At 40.2% G+C, this 22,372-nt stretch overlaps 1 protein-coding gene across 1 annotated transcript in view; it reads right to left on the bottom strand.

Annotated features, from left to right (window-relative positions):
* The window catches only part of OOSP1 (oocyte secreted protein 1), a 57,298-nt gene that overhangs the window by 5,829 nt on the left and 29,097 nt on the right, over window positions 1–22,372 (bottom strand). The window contains 1 exon segment of the mRNA XM_055091380.1: window positions 2,487–2,601. Coding sequence (XP_054947355.1) covers window positions 2,487–2,601 — 115 coding nt within the window.

Genomic DNA, 22,372 nt, shown 5'->3' with positions numbered 1-22,372 from the left:
TACCACCACAAAAAAAAAAAAAAAAAAAAAAGTCAAGTTGGCTATTTATGCAGTCTTCACTGAAGATAAATCTTCTTAGTTGCACTTAGGATACTAAAAGGAGCCTCAGAGGATACTGAATACTCACTAGCCAAATGGAAACTATATAAACCTGCAATCTTTTCACAAGAGGATACACAGATTGCAAGTAAGCACATGAAAAGATGTTCCACATCATTAGCCATTATGGAAATGGACGTTAAAATCACAAGGAGATATTATTGTATAACTATCAGAGTGGCTAACATAAAAATATGACGACATGAAATGTTGAAAGGGCTGTGGAGAAATTGGACTATTCACACATTTCTGGTGGCAATGTAAAATATTACTACCCTGGAAAATAGTTTCTCCGTTTCTTTAAAAACTAAACATACAACTACCATATGACCCAGAAATTGAACTCTGACATTTATGCCAGGGAAATGAAAATTTGTATTTACATAAAATATATACAAATGTTTATAACAGCTTTGTTTGTAATAACAAAAAGCTAGAAGCATCCCAGATGTTTTTCAATGGGTGGATGGTTAAACAAACTATGGCATATTCATGCCATGGACTACTCCTCAGCAACAAAAAAGAATGAATGATTGATACAACAATATGAATGAATCTCCAGGGAATTATGCTGAGTGGGAAAAGCCAGTCCCCAAAACTAACATACTGTATGACTCCATTTCTATAATGACAAGATTATAGAAATGGAGAATAGATGTATGGTTGCCAGAGATAAAAGGACTGAGGTGGGAGGGGAGGGGTAGCATGAGAAATTCAGGAGAGAAGTAGAAGTGGCTGTCAAAGGGCAACATGGGGGGTCTTTGTTGTGATAGAAATGTTCTATGACTTGGCTGTATTGATGTCAATATTCTGATGTAATACTGTACTCTAGTTTTGCAAGATGTTACCGTTGGATGGAACTGAGGGAATGGTATACTTGTTCTCTCTGTATTATGTCTTATACAGCTATCATGTATTACACAACTGCATGAATCTACAATTATCTAAAAATAAAAAAGTTTAGTAAAAATAATTAAGCCTGAGTTATTCTCATCCCACCCTCAGATTGTCAAAAAGTGAGACATCTGCAAGCACCAAGTGTTGGTGAAAATGAGAACAGCTTTCATTCTTTTAGGAAGACTAAACTGTCACACCATGTTAGAGAACAACAGAGCAAGTGAGTCAGTTTTCAGACCTGCACACCTATGGCCTCGTGATCCCATTCCTGGGTGTGCAGAAAACACTCAAGTACAAACACTACGTGTAACAGCCAAATATGAAAAAATTCTACCTATCAACAGGACAATGGAAACAATTTATGATGGATTCACTCAATAGAATACCGTAGAATAGTTAAAATAATCCAAAGCCACACATATAAATTTCTAAATAGTGTTGAACACAACAACAAAAGTTGTAGAATAAAACAGAAATTAAAGTTTGAAAGCCTGCAAAACATGTTTATGGATCCATCAATGTAACATAAAATTATAAAATGCACAGAGAAATGAATAATTACCAAACTCACATCTGGGCAAGAAGGGAAGAGAATAGAAACAGGAACAGCCATGGGGACTTCAACTCTACCTGAAATTCGACTTCTACCAGAAATTAAAGTTTAAGCAAATATATCCAATTATTGTGGATTTAATAAAGCTGGAGAGTAGGTCAATGAATATTTATGTGATGTTTATGCTTATCTGTTTTAAATATTTCCTAATTAAAGGAAATAAGAAAAAGCATAATGACTACACTAAGATCCTTACAAGTACTCACGCAGCAGATCTGGGTGGCCTTCTGGAATAGGTAACTTGATAAGAGCACATAAACTCTTATTGCAACTCTGAAATTTCAACATCAGAAACTAACAACTGAAGTTTGTACATAGGATGACCAACCATCTAAGTTTGCTCAGGACAGGAGACTTTAGTGCTAAAACAGGGAAAGCATCAGGAAAACCCAGACAGTTGGTTACCCCACATAGCAAAGGCTGAATTCTTCTCTCAAACACAATAGATTTATGAAGAATAATGTAAAGGACAACAGAGGCCTTGATAAGGTTTCCTCTCTGCATGTCACACTCCACAGAGTCCTGAGGTCCTGTCACCATCCATGGAAGTCTCCTTATGTTCCAGGCCACCCCATACTCCATAAATTCAACCCACTTCAAGTATTTGAGCCCCAAAGCTCTGACATGGTCTGAAAGGGGTCGGAAGAGAAAGGGAGCTGAGAGAAGAAATAAACTCTCAAATTTGGGCACACTCTCCTGTCTCAGAACTAGTATTCAAGCATCCCAAGATCAAGCATTTTAAAGAAATCTCTGTTATGTATCCTCAGCTATTTCTAGGATTCAGCGAGACCAAAATCATGAATAATCCAAATGTCACATTGAAAGTCCCATCTTTCAACACATAAGAAACTCCTGTTGTCCAAATCATATGATATACCTGACCAATCCCCAGCACAAGTCCATGTCAAAGAGAAAAGGAGAAAGAGCCCTCTTAATCTGAGCCCCACCTTACTGATTTGGTAAAACTGAGTGGCACTTGAGAATTTGCATTTCTAATAAGTTCCCAGATGATGTTGATACTAACTGTCCAGAGGCCCCGTACTTTGACAATCACTGCTCTAAAGGTTTTGCCTTCAGAGTATTTACATGCTGAGTTGATGGCCATCATTAGTGCTTCTCATATTTTAAAGAGCAAACACATCACCTGGGGATCGTGTTACAATGTGTATTCTGATTTAGAAGGTCTGCAGGTAGAGCTGAAATTCTGCATTTCTAACAAACTCTTGGGTATTATCAGTGAGGCTGGTTTGTAAATAATTTTTAGCAAGGCCTGAAGATATTTTTATGGCATTCAAATTCCTTTCTTCAAAAGAGAAGATGCAAATGAAGATGAGAAATTCAAAATCTCACTGAGAAAAGGAGCCTGAATGAATATTTATTTCAAATGCATTCTGCTTTTTTTTTCTCTCTAGAACACCTAGTTCCTTAAGTTCAGTGATTTTGTGCTGTTTTAATAGAACATGGAAAGCAGAAATTTACAGGAATTAGAAATTAGGTAAATGCATTTAACTGTCCTTTGTATTATGTTGACTTTATCGCTACGTTCATAGTCTGTTCTAAAAGTAAAGGCAACTATATGATGAGATCTCCAAGAGCAGGGACCATCCCCCTGTATTTTTGCATCTCCAGAACTTGGCAAACCTGATACCTTATAACAGATTGGGGGTGGACGGGAGAGCAGTAAAAAAGAAAAATATATAATTCATTAACATTTTTTTCTATTTAAGAGTTTACAAAATACTTATGTTCCACTTGAGTGTAGATACAAATATCTACTAATTTTAATAATTATGCTTGTGAAATTTTATGTACATTAGAATAAAAAGCACATTAAAACATCATTTCATAGATATTGCCATCCAGATCAGCAGTGCTAAAAGCCAGTACAAATGAAGGCCAAGGCTTGTGCACAGGTAGGTACATCAATGTCTCCAATTTTCATATCTGCCAATCTGCAAAACTATTGTTAGCAAATTGTTAGCAAACTGGTAAAGGAAGCTAAAAGCCAGTACAAATGAAGGCCAAGGCTTGTGCACAGGTAGGTACATCAATGTCTCCAATTTTCATATCTGCCAATCTGCAAAACTATTGTTAGCAAATTGTTAGCAAACTGGTAAAGGAATATTTGGTTTAAGTCTTAAAAGTACCTGATTAAATCTCTAGGAGAGCAGTAACTTCTGGGTGAGGATGGAGGCATTGAAAATGTGGTTGCCTATATCTCTATAAAATTTTTCTTACTTCTACTCTTGAGCCTCTGTCTTCAGGCTTTCATGACCATTTCTCTATTTGTTTTAATTTACAGTAAACACCCAAGTGCTTTCTATATGCTGGGAAAAAAAGTCTCCTTTTTCTATTTTAAGTATTTAAAAAATTTAAACTACATTTTAAGTACTTAAAATAATTAAGTACATTAATATATATGTCAGTGAATGGAATATATTTCAATTTCGGGAGTGGAATGGTTAAACAAGAGGCAACATAGGAAACAGCAGTAAGGTGAAACAAGACCTTCTCCTCCTTACCTACTGCATTTGAGGTTCTAGAAACCTCCAGACTTATTAGGGTGATCATGTAATATACAGGCCAAATTTAAGATTTTTCCAATTGTCCTCAGTGTGGCTTTTTATAGCTATTTATTACTACTTATTATATTCTGAATACAATAAAGATTTATGCATTGTTTTTGGTTGTTATATCCCTTTAATCTTTTATAATGTACTAAAGTCTGGCCTTCAGCTTTCTTTTTCAGTTTAAATACTTATTACTTTTTTTTAATGAAGCAAAATTTACAAACAATGAAATTCACTCTTTAAAAAGTGTACAGTTCCACGAGTCTTGACAAATGTATGCAGTCATGTCAACACCACAACAATCAAGATACAGAACATTTCCATCACACAAAGTGTTCCCATATGCCTCTCTTTGCAGTCAGCTGATCTCCCATCCCTAGCCCCAGCCAAACACATATCTGTTTTACGTCCCTATAATTTTGTCCTCTCCAAATTGTCATTTAAATCGTAGAGTTCATACTCCTTTGAGTCTTGTTTCTTTCACTTAGCGTAATGCTTTTGAGATTTATTCATTTTGAACTGTTAGGGGTAACAGTAGTTTCTCATTGTAGTTGAGTAGTATTTCATTGTGTGGCTCTACTAGTAGTTTAATCATTTATGAGTTGGTAGACATTTAAGCTGTTTCCAGTTTGAGGTTATTATGAATAAAGCTATAAACATTTGTGCATCGATCCTTGCATAGACATACATTTTCATTTCTCTTGGGTGGGATTACTGGGTTGTATGACAAGTGTATGCTTAGTTTTTAAAGAAATTACTAGCTTGTTTTCCAAAATGATTGTCTCACCAGAAATTTAGGAGATTTCTACTTGTTCCATATCCTCACCAGCACTTGGTGGTATGGGCCATTCTAATTTTTGCCACTCTAGTAGGTATGTAGTGGTCTCCCATTGTGGTTTAAATTTGCATTTTCCTAATAATTAATGATGTTGCAGAACTTTTCATGTGCTTCTTTGCCATCTGTATATCTCTTTTGAAAAATTGTCTGTTCAAATATTTTGCTCATTTTTATTGCTGTTTTTCATCTTATTAGTTGTGCCTCCTGAATTATTTTGTTTTTTATAAAGATGTCTTTTTAGAAGAGTTATGCCTAGTTAACTTAAGACCCACATTCAGAATCTGTCTAGTTATTTCCTGATAATTAGAATCAAGTTAAACCTTTTTGGCAAGAAAAAATCATAGGTGATGTTGTATCCTTGTAGTAAAGTTAAAGATCTCATAAATTTAAGAACATTTTCATTGCCCATTTTTCTGATTATTTTTTTCTTTTTTATTATGTTATAGAGCTCTTTATATTTTAGGGAGATTATGCTTTTATCTTTGACGTAAGATGCAAATATTTTCCTCCCAGGCAGTCAGTTGTCTTTTGATGTTACTTGTGATATTTTTGCCCTTGAAGTTTGTTTAACTTTTTTCAAATTGTATTTGGTCACATTTTACCTATTGCTTCTGGACTATGAGCCATGATTAGAACAGATTCACCCACATCCAGTTAATAAAATAATACAAGCAGGCTAAGTATACATTGGGCTTTTTACATGGACCAGAGTGTAGCCAGTACAGGACTAGTAAACCACTATCCTTTGTCATTTGTAATTCACTGTCATTTGTTTTTATCCAGTGTGATCCCCAGATACCTGATTCACTTTAACTCTCAGTTAAGTGTTTAATAACACTAAAATACTTCAGCTGTGTCTCATTAACACTTACATGCATGCAGGAAAAAAAGAGAAAAAATCTCCCACTAGGCTGAAGTGTCCAGTGGTCCCACCTACAGTCCTGTCTCCCCCAGTAAGGAAAACAGAACACCTTCGTCTCATTCTCAATAAACCCTGCACCAGGATCAGCCAACATTCCCTTTAAGACAGTCTAGATACTGAGCCTCTGAAAGGGATACTCCTATGTGCATCTACATCCTCTCCTGCTTGCCTTGGGTTTAGAGTTCCCATTGCTATTTTGCAAGATTGCCTTTTTTATATAAAAATAATTATTTTCCTTGGAAAATTTACAAGTTAATTACAGCAGAGAGTCCCAAACCTTCACATAGTTCTATTAATGGCTCAGTAATTTTTTTACAACATCTCTAGGTCAAAAAAAAAACCTAACAGCTATTCTAAGTACATCTTAGAATAGATCCTCCAGGAAATTTTGCCATATCCATCCTTTCTTTTTGACTACATTGCGCCACACGATAGCATAGTCTTATGCTTGTATAAATCCCAGTGCAGAAAGAGCAACACTACTGGAGAAATTAATCAATATTTTCATAGGAACCAACTTGAAGAAAACCGAAGCTCATAGATCATAGGCACTTTGAAAACCTTCCCATTAAACAGACTCTCCAGGAGATGTGCATTGCTCACCTAGGAGCATCCATCAGTGCTAATACACCACTGTATCTCTCTGGGAATATGTAAAGCCTGGTTAGAAAATAAAAAGAGAACAAAGGGTTAGACAATCTGACCTCTGAGGAGGACATTAAGAAATCGCTGAAGAGGGCTTCCCTGGTGGCGCAGTGGTTGAGAATCCGCCTGCCGACGCAGGGGACACGGGTTCATGCCCTGGTCCGGGAAGATCCCACATGCCGCAGAGCAGCTGGGCCTGTGAGCCATGGCCGCTGAGCCTGCGCTTCTGGAGCCTGTGCTCCACAATGGGAGAGGCCACAGCAGTGAGAGGCCTGTGTACCACAGGGAAAAAAAAAAAAAAGAAATCGCTGAAGAGAATGGTCCATCCACGTCTCTACAAATGACCCAATTTCATTCCTTTTTATGGCTGAGTAATATTCCATTGTATATATGTACCACATCTTCTTTGTCCATTCCTCTGTTGATGGACATTTAGGTTGCTTCCACATCCTGGCTATTGTAAATAGTGCTGCTATGAACACTGGGGTGCATGTCTCTTTTTGAATTATGGTTTTCTCAGGGTATATGTCCAGTAGTGGGATTGCTGGGTCATATAGTAGTTCTATTTTTAATTTTTAAAGGAACCTCCCCATGATGTTTTCCATAGTAGCTGTATCAATTTACACTCCCACCAATAGTGCATGAGGGTTCCCTCTTCTCCACATCCTCTCCAGCCTTTATTGTTTGTAGATTTTTTGATAATGGCCGTTCTGACTGGTATGAGGTGATACCTCACTGTAGTTTTGATTTTCATTTCTCTAATAACTAGTGATGTTGAGCATCTTTTCATGTGTTTGTTGCCCACCTGTTTGTCTTCTTTGGAGAAATGTCTATTTAGGTCTTCCGCCATTTTTTTGATTGGGTTGTTTGTTTTCTTGATATTGAGCTGCATGAGCTGCTTGTATATTTTGGAGATTAATGCTTTGTCAGTTGCTTTGTTTGCAAATATTTTCTCCCATTCTGAGCGTTGTGTTTCGTCTTGCTTATGGTTTCCTTTGCTGTGCAGAGACCATCATACAGAGTGAAGTAAGTCAGAAAGAGAAAAACAAATATCATATATTAACACATATATGTGGAATCTAGAAAAATGGTATAGATGATCCTATTTGCAAAGCAGAAATAGAGATGCAGACATAGAGAACAAATGTATGGATACCAAGGGGTAAGGGAGGGGTGGGAGGAATTGGGAGATTGGCATTGATACATATACACTACTGATACCATATATAAAGTAGATAACTAATGAGAACATACTGTATAGCCCAGGGAACTCTACTGAATGCACTGTGGTGACCTGAATGAGAAGGAAGTCCAAAAGGGAGGGGATATATGTATATGTATGGCTGATTCATTTTTCTGTACAGTAGAAACTAACACAACATTGCAAATACTCCAACAAAATGAATTTTTTAAAAATTGCTGAAGAGAATGGAACTCTGTCTAGTTGACTTTGTACAAAATGTTGGAGCAGTCAAGGTTGGACCTTTTGACCCTGTTGCCTTCTCTTTCCCAAGGTGATAATATTGGGCAAGTTCTGTGGCTACTGATGCAGACCCTAAATCACCCCATATAGTATCAAAAATTGGCTTGTGAATGCCGTCTCTTTGAGCACTTCAAAGGTCTTAGAAAAGACAGTACTATGGGCACCCCATATGCTGTGTTCACTTTATATGACACCATGGTTTTCAATACCTAAGTGATCGAGGAAGGCTCAGACTTCAGGAGCTGGAGCTGACAGTATGTTTAAAGGCTTTCTCTTTCTTCTCTGAACTGGGTTAATCGAATATGTCTGAGTGCAGCATCGGGTATAAAAACACTTTGGATTTCCCAGCTGCTCTCAACTTCCTGTTGCCTGAGGAGCTCAGAGCCCAGGATCCAGCATCATGAAATCCTCTGTGGAGTTAGGAGGACCGCTGCTTATGCTTGTTTCCTTGATTTGGACATGTTCTGGGGAAGAGCCAGGTATGAGTGAACCCCAGCTGATGGTGCTTTGAGTTATGAGCCTCTGGTTGCTTGGAATCGATTGTCCCCTCCTAAAAGTGAAGAACTCCTCAACTCTCAGAGCCCCACGCATTATCCTCCCCTTGGGTCCAGTGGATGCTGCTGAATGAGTGAAGGGGCGTTGCCTGCAAGTTGCTGTTCTCTGAAGCTGCTTGGAATTAGTCTCTCCTCTTCTCCTCCCACGTCTTCCTGCTTGTCACTGCGGAACTTTCCACCAAGTCATCCTTGGACCAAATGCTCTTGCACGTGACTTTCTCTTCCCATCGCTGGCACCTCTGTTCTTTCACCACTACGCACCTGAATTACTTAATCACACATCCTTAACTGGCCGCGCTTATCTAATTGCCTCTCTTCCCCTCCAGAACATCATTGCATAAATTTTCTTAAGATACAGCTCTGACTAAATCCCTTCTTAAAAACTCCACTGCTTCCCTGCGGCCACCAGGGGGAAGCAGAAACTAGTGTTCAACCTCCATGAAGACTGACCTCAATCGACCCTCAGATCCCAGGCGTCTGATTGCTCCCCAAAGAGGGACTTTCAGACGGCTCGTTTCCCCACTGGCATTGCCCAGTCTCACTCCGGCACCTGGAGAGAGTCTGATGGAGAACCCTTCCCAACATAGTCAGGTCATGTAGACCGCAGACACTAGGTCGTCTCAAAGAAGGCAAATGTTAATTTAGAAATCTTGCAGGTATATGAACCATTCTAAATGCTCAGAAGGAAAAGTAAGATGGATTATGAATGCGTGTAACAGGTAGAATTAATGTAGTCTAGGAGGACATATTTGAGGTAGGATGACATTGTCTTTAGGGGAAGATATGGGCTCTGGAGAGCAGAAAACACTCTGGTTTTTGCCTTAAGTTTAAAAAAAAAGTTGTGCAAAGTGTCTTTGTTTCAGAGGTGGTGATCTGTGCCCAGGCTGCTGAAATATGACCATTGCAAATGGAATACAGAAGGTTGGAGAACAAGTAGAGGAGACTAAAAGGGAAGGAGATGGTGGGGGAAACAGGGGTAAGCAGGATGACTGTGCCCTCTGCACAGGGCATTCTCCAAAAGCAAGCCTTTCTGATACTTAGAGTAATAGGCTCTCACAGTGGTTCTTAGAGGGCTGATTTTAAAAAATATAGTTGTGTGAAAGCTAGCAATGGAACATGTGGTTTGTGATGGAGATGTCAGGACTCAGAGGTGAGGCAGGTAGAAAAGGAAATCAAAGGGACACCCCCTTTGTGCTGGCACCTCACAATGAGCAGCACAGATTCTGCCCGCCGTCCCATCTGGCCCTGCCTTCAGGCTCCGTATCCCAAGCACCAAGGCCTGGCTTGCTTCAAGGTAGGCGCCACATTGGGCAGGGCCTTGCAGCTCATGGTAAGGACTTTGGTCTTTTTCCTACTCACACCGGAAACTCTAATCAGGAGACCAGGGTAGCGGTAATGGACGTGAGAATAGTATGCTGATGGTCTGTTGCATTCAGGTTGACTTAAGGTCTCAACGACCTTGTATTGTCCTTTACTAAGTCTTGTCTGAAGCCCTCCCCCAAACTGCCATCATTATTCACAAAACTACTTCAGATGGATGAAGGATTATGGAAGGTAGAATCAATCCTAAACAAGCAATCCCTGGTAAACAAGTTGTCTGACACAGTGGCCTGACAGTACTAGACTGCCAAGGTGATCCCCAACCGGATTATAAAATTGGCCACCTGAAGCCCTCGAGTCCCGGTTTTCCTTGTCTGTCAAATACAGGGAATGCATATGCAATTTCCAAGGAATATTAAAGAAGTTAAAACTTAAAATAATCATAGAAATGTGACAGATCAAAGAATGAATGAACATGCAGGTGCTTTGTAAATATAAATCACTCCGAAAGCTTTAAACAATGGAAATTGAAAAAGTGAGGTTTTTTCCCAAAGTATTAGGGTATACCTAATAGGCAAAGAGGCCTATGAGGCTGTTAGGGCTTATTGTCAAGTGTCCCTTAAGCTTTAGAGCCAACAATGAGTAACTTTGGTGTAATTCCGTATCCTATCTTCACCCTCAATACTGAATTGTGCCCTACTGAACTCAGGCTCAGGCAGCTTTATTTGGGCTACTTCTGTTACTGTAGTAATGCCGTGATACTTCAGTTCCCTCACAATGGTCTAGAATCTGAGCAAGATCTTTCCTCCTTTTCCAAAAACAAGGTCCATATTATACTTCTGTTTTTGTCCTCCTGACATTCAGAACAGGTGGTTATCAGAATGTTCAATGCTAATTTCCATTTAAATTTTTCTTTTCTATTTACCTACTATATGCCTGACTGTTGCTGGCAGTAATAACGTACAGTAAACAGCTTCTATCTTCATGGAGCCTGCAGTGTAGCTGGGGAGAAAGACACTATAAATAAGTAGATAACTGATTCAAATTCCAGATTATGATAAGAATGGTAATAGAAATAAATAGGATGATGTGAGCTAGGAATAACTATGGAAAAGAAAGTAAAGCCACTTGAATAGGATACTCAATGTAAGGTCTTCTGAGAAGCTGACATTGAACTAAAATATGAAAAAAGAGTCATCAAGGCAAAACTCCAGAGGAAAAGCAGTCCTTGTATAAGGAATTGGAAAGAAAGCGGCAACCTCAATGAACCACAGAGCTATTGATGTGGCTATTAAAACAAAAAGGTTTTGCTCCCTGGAGAGTTTTGGAAATGTATGCAGCTTTGTTCTGAACAAGATTGAAGGGAAAGAAAATACGCTATACAGCCTGCAAGTCAAGGAACAATCCTATACAGCAAAGAATTGTCCCATGTCCCATATGAATTTCAAATATTTCCCCATTCTTTCATGTAGGTGCAAACCTGTTTATAATTACCTGAACCTAGAACTTACCCTTCATTTACATATAAACAGAATCTTTTATAAGCTTTATACATATAAACCAAGGGAAAATTGCACATTGTTTTGCTTAGAACTTTGCTGAGTTGTTCCTCATTCTGGAAAAATCTCACTCCTGAATTTTGTGGTGCTTGAAATCTCTGTGTCTGTCTGTATTAGCAGCAGTCTCACACATGATGACTCTTGATATAAGTGTCAGAGTGCTTCTGTAGGTCTTCCTGAGTAGCTACATAGCTACATATCTGAATTGCACATTGTTTTGCTTAGAACTTTGCTGAGTTGTTCCTCATTCTGGAAAAATCTCACTCCTGAATTTTGTGGTGCTTGAAATCTCTGTGTCTGTCTGTATTAGCAGCAGTCTCACACATGATGACTCTTGATATAAGTGTCAGAGTGCTTCTGTAGGTCTTCCTGAGTAGCTACATATCTGCTTTCCTTTTGTTTCTTTTATATTACAATTAGTGGATTCTTGTGGCTTTTAAAGAAATATGTGTAGATAGGTCATCTATGAATTTTATTTAGGGATAATAAAAGAGTCATTAAAATTGATTATTGTAGATTTAGAGCATTTGGGTCTGATAGGTTGAGACCCACTAGGCTGGAGTTTAGTGAATCAATGAAGGTTAGTTGGAGAGAGATTCAGGGACCAGGGCAGTGAGTGTGGTATACTCACTGAAGTATCTGTGAGGCCGTTAGGATTTCAGATTTATCCTGATTGCAATGGGAAGCAATTAGAGAGCTGTATGCAAGCTGGTGAAGTAATTTTTATCTGATTTCATGTTTGCAGCTGCTCTAGAAGGAGAAAAAAACTGGCAGCAGGGTGCTCCTTTACAAGGCTACAGAGGTGGTCCAGGAGAGATACAGGGGTAGTTTGGGCCAGGGCATTGCTCATGGAGAAGGGAATAGATGCGAGGTCAGTTTTGAAGGTACAAGTGAGTGGATTCCATGGTAGACTGGATGCAGGTATAAAGGAAAAGAAGGAATTGGCAATAAATCCTAGGGTCTCTTGGCTTGGCAGCTGGTTGTGCTGTGGTGCTATTGACTGAGATGGAGAGAAAACAAATAGGGAGTGGGGTAAAAATCTGGATTTCTGTGGGAATTCCCTGGTGGTCCAGTGGTTAGGACTCTATACGTTCACTGCCGAGGGCCCGAGTTCGAGCCCTGGTTGGGGAATTAAGATCCCACAAGCTGCATGGTGTGGCCAAAAAAAGGACCTCCCAAAAATCTGGATTTCTGTGTTGGACATGTACCCTTGGAGAGGAATATTTCAAATATCCACTGGGTATCTAGAAGCTAATTGGAAAGATGGCTGTAAAACTCAGGAGAGAAGTCTAGACCAGGTGTAGCAATCAGATCTCCCAAGGTAATGGAATGGAGTCCCAAAAGCAATGAACCAAGCATGATTTTCAGTCCCAGCTCTTTATTAGTTCTGTGACCCTGAAAGAGTCACTCATTCTCTCCATATGCATTGTACATCCGTTCCTGTGTGGCACAGAGCCATGGGCAAAAAGTTAAAACATGGGGTCTATTTTCAAAGAGTTCAAGTTTTCCAAGGACACCAGGTATTGGGGAACTTAGTACCTGATATGAGAACCCTAATAAGGACGAGGACCTCTGCTCTTTCACCAAATGAGGGGGCTTAAGGAGCTGCCACAGCCGTTCTTGCTCAGGTAAAAATTCTGAGCGCTGTGCAGTTTGACTCTGGCCATTTTGGCAGTGCCCGGGAGGAAGGGTAACTTGGAGAGAGGTAGAAAAAGGCTGGTCGTACTGTGAAGAGAATCATTTTTATACAAATCTCTACGTTTGATTTCTTTTTTATTTTATTTTTTTACTTTTCAATGATAGTGGCAAACATTTATTCTTTTATAATTCTCACATTGTTTCTCTTCCAGATTTTACATGTAGTAAATGAAAAAGTAAGCCCACTGGATAGCCTATGTCTTTTGCTGGCATTTAGGATAAAGAGAAATCCAATAAATCACTCATCGAGCAGTTCAACCGATACTGGATTATGAGATCAACGTGTAACTTTTACAGATAAATCACCAAGCAAACGTCACATGGTCAATCTTGTTTAGAAATTAGGAAAGCACTTTTTTTTTTTTTTTTTTTTTTTTTTTTTTGCCGTACGTGGGCCTCTCACTGTTGTGGCCCCTCCCTCCCGTTGCGGAGCACAGGCTCCGGACGCGCAGGCTCAGCGGCCATGGCTCATGGGCCCAGCCTTTCCGCGGCATGTGGAATCCTCCCGGACCGGGGCACGAACCCGTGTTCTCTGCATCGGCAGGCGGATTCTCAACCACTGCGCCACCGGGGAAGCCCCAACAATGTTTTTTTAAAAAAATTATCAGAGGAGTTTGGAGGAAAGATCTGAGAGGGTCTTGAACTAGAAATAGACTTTACTTGGTCTTTATCTCACAAAAGATTATTGAAAATGTACCCATGTTGTATCAACATCAGCATAAGGAAAGTTCTAGGAAGATTTTGATATAGGAGGTTTCTATCACACCAAATGTAAGTATAATAGCATATCCAGTTTATCTCAATTTGCACTGCTTTAACCATAAGGCTAAATATTTTCTGCCAGGAACCTGGCCTGCAGGTCAATGGAAGGGATCATTTGGACAGGTTGGTGTGAAGTTATTTCAGTGCAGTCTCTTCACGGCCCATAAGTATCGTGGTCTAAGAGCTCCGTTTAGGCTTGTTCAGCAGACACCATTGCAGCAGCCCTTAATCCCTACAGTGAGATCTCGTGACTCATGTGCTCCACCACACCTGCCATGGAGAGAGCCAAAGGCAGTTGAGCCACTTTTAGTGGTTAAAAGCAGCTGTCACTCCTAGAGCCCTTGGCAGCAGCCTAAACCAGCAGTTACTTTGCCTCCCGGTGGCCATTTGGCAATGTATGGGGACAATTTTAGTTGTCAAATTAGGCAGGCTATAGAAATTGCTGCTGACATCTAGTGAGTAGGGGCCAGAGATCCTGCTAAACACCCTATGGTGCCTCCCCAGCGAGGATTACTCAGCCTAAAATGCCAGTAGGGTCAAGGCTGAGAAAATCGCCGCACTAGACAAAATCATCACACTTCTCTTCTCTCCCACCTATGTGTTCTAAGCAGCCTTTCACTGAGGCACTTAGGAACATGACAGCTGAAACAGCCTAAGCTCTGGCTTCATTGCTCTACAATCCAAATAAGGGCTTTTCATATTTTTTAAATTGCCTTTTTTCCATCTTACCCATTGATTTGAATCACTGAACCAGATAAATCATTTAGACCTCAGGAAACATAGGACTCATTCATGTTATAGGATACTATGCAGCTAATAAATTTATACAATAAGGACTTGAGAACCTCATGTGGGAGGGAAGAAGTGGGACAAAAAGTAGTAAAAAAGAAGATAGACATAAAATATATAGTATAATCTCAATAGTACAAACAATGGAGGGCTAATAAAGTTGGGTGGAAATACAAATAGTTATAGAATTAAACTCAGGATGATATGATTATGGGTATTATACCTCATTTACTGATCACCAAACATATTTCACATGTTCCATGTGAGGAGTACCCATTTTATGTGCAGAAAACTCAGTTGGGTAGCACACATGCAGAATTTCTAACTCGCTGTCTTCCTTTTGGGCTAATGTTTTCAAGGATTTGGTGAGCAGATCAAAGAGAAAATATCATATTTTAATTTAGAGATTATATAAATTATTTCAGAACCCCATGATAATTGTCTTTTTAAAAATCCTTTCCTTGTGGAACACTTTTTCTCCTAAGAGGCTGTGAAATATTTTTCTTTCCTTCAAATTTTGATTTGAGGAGTCGAACGTAAGACTTTCAGTCATGTCCCTCAATTGCCAATTCTATTCAAAATTTTATGCCATGTGTTTTTGTTCTGTTTTCTCCTGAGGTTAAATGCCACTGCTTTGCCAAAGATCACTTTTAATTACCTTAATTGGGGTAAATATCATGATCTCTAGGGGCATTGGAACAGCCAGTTTTAAATTTGAATATAATAAAATACGTTGTGACCAACGAACACAAATTTCAAAGGTCTTTTTTTCCCACCAGGTTTTCTATGATGGAGCTGTCATTCATTCCTGGCTTACCTATAAACCAAAGAATCAATTTCTGCTGAACTTCATTTGGAGTGTACGTTTCCCAGGTTAGTCCAAAACATCGTTTGGCTCCTTCTTTAAATACTAATAGCTTTTGCTGAAATTTATCACCATTTATTCAGAGACTTTGACAATCATGATTGCTTTTATATAGCTTCTTAGCTCAACAGTGTGTCTACCAATGTTATTTAACCTCTGCAGCAGCTCACTGTTCAGAGGTCAAGACTCAGGACAAGTGAGTTACACATATTACAGAGCTAGATATGAATCTTGCTTCTTGTTTTTTTTTTTTTGCATTACGCGGGCCTCTCACTGTTGTGGCCCCTCCCTCCCGTTGCGGAGCACAGGCTCCGGACTCGCAGGCTCAGCGGCCATGGCTCACGGGCCCAGCCGCTCCACGGCATGTGGGATCTTCCCGGACCGGGGCACGAACCCGTGTTCCCTGCATCGGCAGGCAGACTCTCAACCACTGCGCCACCAGGGAAGCCCTGAATCTTGCTTCTTAATTCTAGATCTTTGATTCTTTCTACCTTCTCTCCTGTAGATGATGAGGACATGCTGCTCAACCTAATTCAGAGCACCAACACCTGACACACAAAAGAAAAAGGAAGGTTTCTTAGGCATACAGATAGACTGGCTTTGACTCCTGTAATTCAAGAGGCTCTGAGCTGTGCAGAGTTGGAATTTGGGAAGTCAAATAAATAATATTCTATTTCCCCTCTGAATTTGAAATCAATTAAGTAATAAGTCATAGGATATAGAAGATGTAGATCAGAATGTAGTTTTATTTCTAATAAAGCCAGTTGGCAAATGAAGCTTTAGCTCTGCAGCTAGAAAACCTCCTACAAGTCCTACCCTGAAATGTTTGCTGACCCAGGGGAAAAAAGAACTGGAAAATTGTAGGTCTCCCCCTTGCCTGCAAAGATTCTTTCCGGTAAGCTGGCCTCCTGGCTGCAGAGCAGACCAGAATGTGACCCTCTGAGGACAGTCTAGCTCCACAAAGAAAACTACAATGGGCCTGAACTAAGCATGATCAGTTCTTTCGCCCAAATTTACCCTCAGATGCCTTTCTTCTCTGGAAACTTAAAAAATTGAAAGAAAAATAACACCCAACAGCCCATCTTTAAAAAGAAAAAGGAAATTCTATAGTTTGAGCAGTAAGTATACAATTTCTTATAAGCCAATTGGAATTACACAGAAGTAGAAAGTTTGCTAAGCACAGATTCTTCCAGGCAACAGCTTTTGAGCAAAAAATGCTGTTTAACCCTTGCTAATGACAATAATCCCATTTACTGAACATTTACTATGTGCCAACCACAAGTTTACAAGAAGTTCAGGCATTTTAATCGTCATTATCAACCCTAGGCATGAGTCACTAATATCGCTGCTATTGAATCTTGGAGAAAATTGGTCACAGACACGTTAAATGAGTTGCTAATGTCACACAGCTGGAAAGCCGTTGATTTAATTCTAGGTAGAATGACTTGAAAACCACTGTTTTACATCACTATCCTCTGCCATTCTTTGTTTGTTAGTAAGCTCTTGTCTCTCAGCTTCCCACCTGACTGATGTAGTCTTTTGAGTAAAAGGAATAGGACTTTATTAGCTCTTTGGAAACCTATTAATAAACTTTGAGAGATGCTAGGAAAATCTTGCCTTACACCTATTACTGTTTTCAAGAAAAAATTCCTGTTCATATCTTCCTGAAATGATTTTTCTTAATTTAACAGAGAACAGTCTCTGGGTCCATAATTTATTAGCCCACGGCAAAGGATTTGGTGAGGGGCGGAGGGTGTTGAACAGAACAGGATAATGTGTTATTCTTTTTTAAATTAATTAATTTATTTATTTTTAAATTTTTGGCTGCCTTGGGTCTTCAGTGCTGTGCGCGGGCTTTCTCTAGTTGCGGCGAGCGATGCGGTGCGCAGGCTTCTCATTGCAGTGGCTTCTCTTGTTGCAGAGCACAGGCTCCAGGAGCGTGGGCTTCGGTAGTTGCAGCACATGGGCTCAGTAGTTGTGGCTCACGGGCTCCAGAGCGCAGGTCAACAGTGTGTCTACCAATGTTATTTAACCTCTGCAGCAGCTCACTGTTCAGAGGTCAAGACTCAGGACAAGTGAGTTACACATATTACAAAGCTAGATATGAATCTTGCTTCTTGTGGTTTTTTTTTTGCATTACGCGGGCCTCTCACTGTTGTGGCCCCTCCCTCCCGTTGCGGAGCACAGGCGTGACAATGTGTGCTTAACTTGACCCTTAAAATCTCTTTTGGAAGTGTAACTCTACCTAGTTTGATTTTGTCTAAAGTGGGAAGTAGATGAAGCTACTCCTCTCGTCTTTCCCAGATGGATACCAGACTTCAAACCTGAAAAATTAACTCTAACAGCGAACAATTAGTATCTCAGCATTTCGACCAGAAGGCTTGGCATTCCTAAAATCATCCCACATGGGTAGCTCCCTACAAAGTAAAGTGGCTCTTGAACTTTACCGTGCATCAGGATCACCTGGGGAGCCTGTTAAAAACGCGGACCATTGGGCTTCCACTCCCAGGGTGGGACTAAGAATTTGCATTTCTAACAAGTTCCCAGGGGGTGCTGATGCTGCCACCCTGGGGACCCCACTTTGGGAAGCACCCTCTAATAGCACTGAAGGTTAGCCTGTGGACAACACCCTCCCTGGCACTTCCAAAGTCCCAAAGATGACTCACAAAATGCTTCCATTTGATTTGACACAATAACGTCCTGCACTTCATGCCTCAGGAGGGTGGAGTTATAAGCGTGTCAAGGGCTTTCTCTTTGTTCTCCAGAGTAATGGGTCATCATACGCATCTAAGTGCGTTATGAGGTATAAACCCACTTCAGGCTTTCCAGCTCCTCTCAACTTCTGATCACCCAAGGTGTTCTTAACCTGTGACCTAGCATAATGCAGGCCCTTGTGGAGTTACCTTCTACTTGTTTCTCTGACGTAGACATGTTCTGGGAAAGTGCCAGGAATGGGTGGACTTTGGCTAATAGTAGTTTGAAAGGGTGGTGCCTTGATGACCATGAGACATTGGGCTTCCAGGCTAAGTTTGATCCATTCTTTCCTAAAAGCTGAGAAGGGGTGGTTCCAATTAGCCCTAGATATTATCTTCTAGTTGGTTCCAGTCAGCACTGTTGAATACCTGATGAGCTCACACTGTTATCTCCTCTCTCAAAAATATAGTCTGAGGCTTTTCACATTTAACTGGTCTCTCCTCTTATCTCCCATTTGCTCTCATTAAGTCATCTTATCTGTCCTCCCTTCCAGCTTATGGTTCATCCATTCACCACTTCTCACTAAATTACATTAGTTCACGTTATCAACTATTCTCCCTTATCTAACTGCCTCTTCTCCCATCTAGAACAATGCTATGTAAGTTTCCTTAGCTCCTCCTTAGTCCAATCCTTCCTTTAAATCCAGAGCTTCCCTGTAGGAAGCTCTGGATTTAAAGAAAGATGGCTGTATCTATCTTTTTTTAAAAAACTACATTTGGTTTACAATATTATGTTAGTTTCAGGTGTACAGCTTCAGATTCTTTTCTGTTATCGGTTATTACAAGATATTGAATCTAGTTCCCTGTGCTTTACAGTAGGACCTTGTTTATCCAGTTTACATATAGTAATGTGTATCTACTAATCCCATACTTCTAATTTATGCTTCCACCTCCCCTTCCTCTTTGGTAACCAGTAGTTTGTTTTCTATGTCTGTGAGTCTGTTTCTGTTTTGTAAATAAGTTCATTTGTATTATTTTTTTTAGATTCCACATATAAGTGATACATAATATTTGTCTTTGTCTGACTTACTTCACTTAGTATGATGATCTCTAGGTCCATCCACATTGCTGCAAATGGCAATATTTCATTCTTTTTTATGGCTGAGAAATATCCCGTTGTGTGTATATACCACATCTTCTTTATCCATTCCTCTGTTGATGGACACTTAGGTTGCTTCCCTGTCTTGGCTATTGTGAATAGTGCTGCTATGAACATTGGGGTGCATGTATCTTTTCGAATTAGTGTTTGTTTTTTTTCAGATATGTGCCCAGGAGTGGGATTGCTGGATCATATGATAATTCTATTTTTAGTTTTTTAAGGAACCTCCATACTGTTCTCTGTAGTGGCTTCACCAATTTACATTCCCACCGACAGTGTAGGAGGGTTGCTTTTTCCCCACACCCTCTCCAGTATTTATTATTCTCAGACTTTTTGATGATGACCATTCTGACTGGTGTGATATGATACCTCGTTATAGTTTTGATTTGCATTTCTCTAATGATTAATGATGTGAGCATCTTTTCATGTTCCCCCTACAGCCATCCTGGTGAAACACAGACTCAAACTGGTATCCCACCTCCCATATAAACCTACCCAGAGACCACATATCTGATTGCTGCTCATCTAAGAACTTCAGGAAGGACATTCATAATTTTTCTTCTGCAGTTTAAATAATCTGTCTCCAATACCTCATGCAGACCATACAGGTTCTAGAGATAAGGTATCTTGACCCTAGAGGAGAGACCAATGTCATAGATATAAGCATGCAGTTTGTGAGGGTTAAACATATCTTAAGTGGGCCACAGGGTTTCAAGATACTTGGTCTATCACAGACTTAGAGCACAAACTTATGGTTATCCGGGGGGAAGGATGGGGGGAAGTAATAGGGAGTTTAGGATCAACATGTACACACTGCTATATTTAAAATGGATAACCAACACGGACCTACTGTACAGCACAGGGAGCTCTGCTCAATGGTACATGGCAGCCTGGATGGGAGGGGAGTTTGGGGGAGAAGGGATACATGCGTATGTATGGCTGAGTCCCTTTGCTGTGCACCTGAAACTATCACAACATTGTTAATCAGCTATACCCCAATATAAAATAAAAAGTTAAAAAAAAAAGATATTTGGTCTAATATCATTCTGGGTGTATTCGGGAGGGTGTTTCTGGATGAGAGTAACATTTGAATCTGTAAACTGAGTAAAGGAGATTGTCGGCCTAAGGTGGGTGGGCCTCATCCCGTCAGCTGAAGGCCTGAATAGAACAAAAAGGCTGAATGAGAGGGCGTGCCTTCTGCCTGACTGCCTCTGAGCTGGGATATTGGTTTTTCCTGCCTTGAGACTCAGGCTGAAACATTGGTTCCTTCTGGATCTTGAGCCTGCAGGCCTTTGGACTAGAACTACATTATCAGTTCTCCTGTGTCTCCAGCTTGCCAGCTAAAGATCTCGGGGCTTTTCAGCCTCCATAATCACATGTTATGAATTTGTGCCAATTCCTTATAAAACATACATACATACATCCTGTTGGTTCTGTTTCTCTGGAGAAGCACATAGCTTTATAAACTTTGTTCAGTGCTAATATTCAAATGATACATTTTACTCACCTTATTAATCGTTAGTACCTATAATAATAACATACTAAATTTTAGGAGGTTTTGCTTATAAAGAGTAAAGGCTCTCCCCAGGCTGCCCCAAGTGATGGATTATTGTAGACACCTGACGGGCTTCAGTTATATTAACACAAGGCAATTGGACCTCTCACAACTTCCTGTTCCCTGAACGGATGTTGCCTTGGGGTCTGGCCAGATGAAGGTTTTCCTGGTACTGCATCTCCTTTCTTCTCTGATTTGGGCTTGCTCTGGAAAACAGCCAGGTATTTACAGAGTAATAGGAGACTTGGTGGGTAATTGGTGATCAATAAGGAGGCTGCGTCTTTGACTTTCCAAATCCGAACATTTCAATTCGCCGCTACATTGCTAATAGCCAAGGGCCTACACTAAATGATCTGCTTTGGATGGTTGAGGTGGGAATGCCCTGTTTCCCCACCTGCCTTCACCCCTGGCACCTTCCTTTTTCGCATAATATCCCTTTCCCCTTTAAGGATAGCTGATCATACTGTAAGGAAAATTGGGTTGGTTAATTAGATTGAAGAAGTTTCCATATATCTGAGAGGGACAGGTTATCTTGGCTTCAGCTGTGGACAATGATGCTTGGGAATAAGCCTTGGAGAAACACGTTCACAGTGTATGTATATGTATCAAATATTTGCCTTTCTCTGTCTGACTGACTTCACTTTGTATGATAATCTCCAGGTCCATCTATGTTGCTGAAAATGGCATTATTTCACTCTCGGTTTGTTACATTCTGACAACACTGTCCTTTCTGTTTTGGCAAGTCGCCAACCAGGGCCTTTGCACTAAATCTCACTGCCCAGAATAACAAGTGACTTAATGTTCAAGTCACCCTCTTCCTCTCTGTGTAAAGGGAGAATACCTAGTCTACCCACCGTACACGAGCCGAAAAGGGAGAATGGACAGACCAGTTGTGTTTCTTTGGGTTTTTTTTTTTAACATCTTTATTGGAGTATAATTGCTTTGCAATGGTGTGTTAGTTTCTGCTTTATAACAAAGTGAATCAGCTATACATATACACATATCCCCATATCCCCTCCCTCTTGCGTCTGCCTCCCACCCTCCCTATCCCACCCCTCTAGGTGGTCACAGAGCACCGAGCTGATCTCCCTGTGCTATGCGGCTGCTTCCCACTAGTTACTGGTTTTACATTTGGTAGTGTATATATGTCCATGCCACTCTCTCACTTCGTCCCAGCTTACCTTTCCCACTCCCTGTGTCCTCAAGTCCATTCTCTACGTCTGCATCTTTATTCCTGTCCTGCCCCTAGGTTCTTCAGATTTTTTTTTTTTTTTAGATTCCATATATATGTGATAGCATACGGTATTTGTTTTTCTCTTTCTGACTTACTTCACTCTGTATGACAGACCCT

This window comes from Physeter macrocephalus, chromosome 16 (genome assembly GCF_002837175.3).
Source record: "Physeter macrocephalus isolate SW-GA chromosome 16, ASM283717v5, whole genome shotgun sequence".
Taxonomy (NCBI): domain Eukaryota; kingdom Metazoa; phylum Chordata; class Mammalia; order Artiodactyla; family Physeteridae; genus Physeter; species Physeter macrocephalus.
Note: the sequence above shows the minus strand (reverse complement) of the source record. Positions and strands in the feature narration are given on the sequence as shown.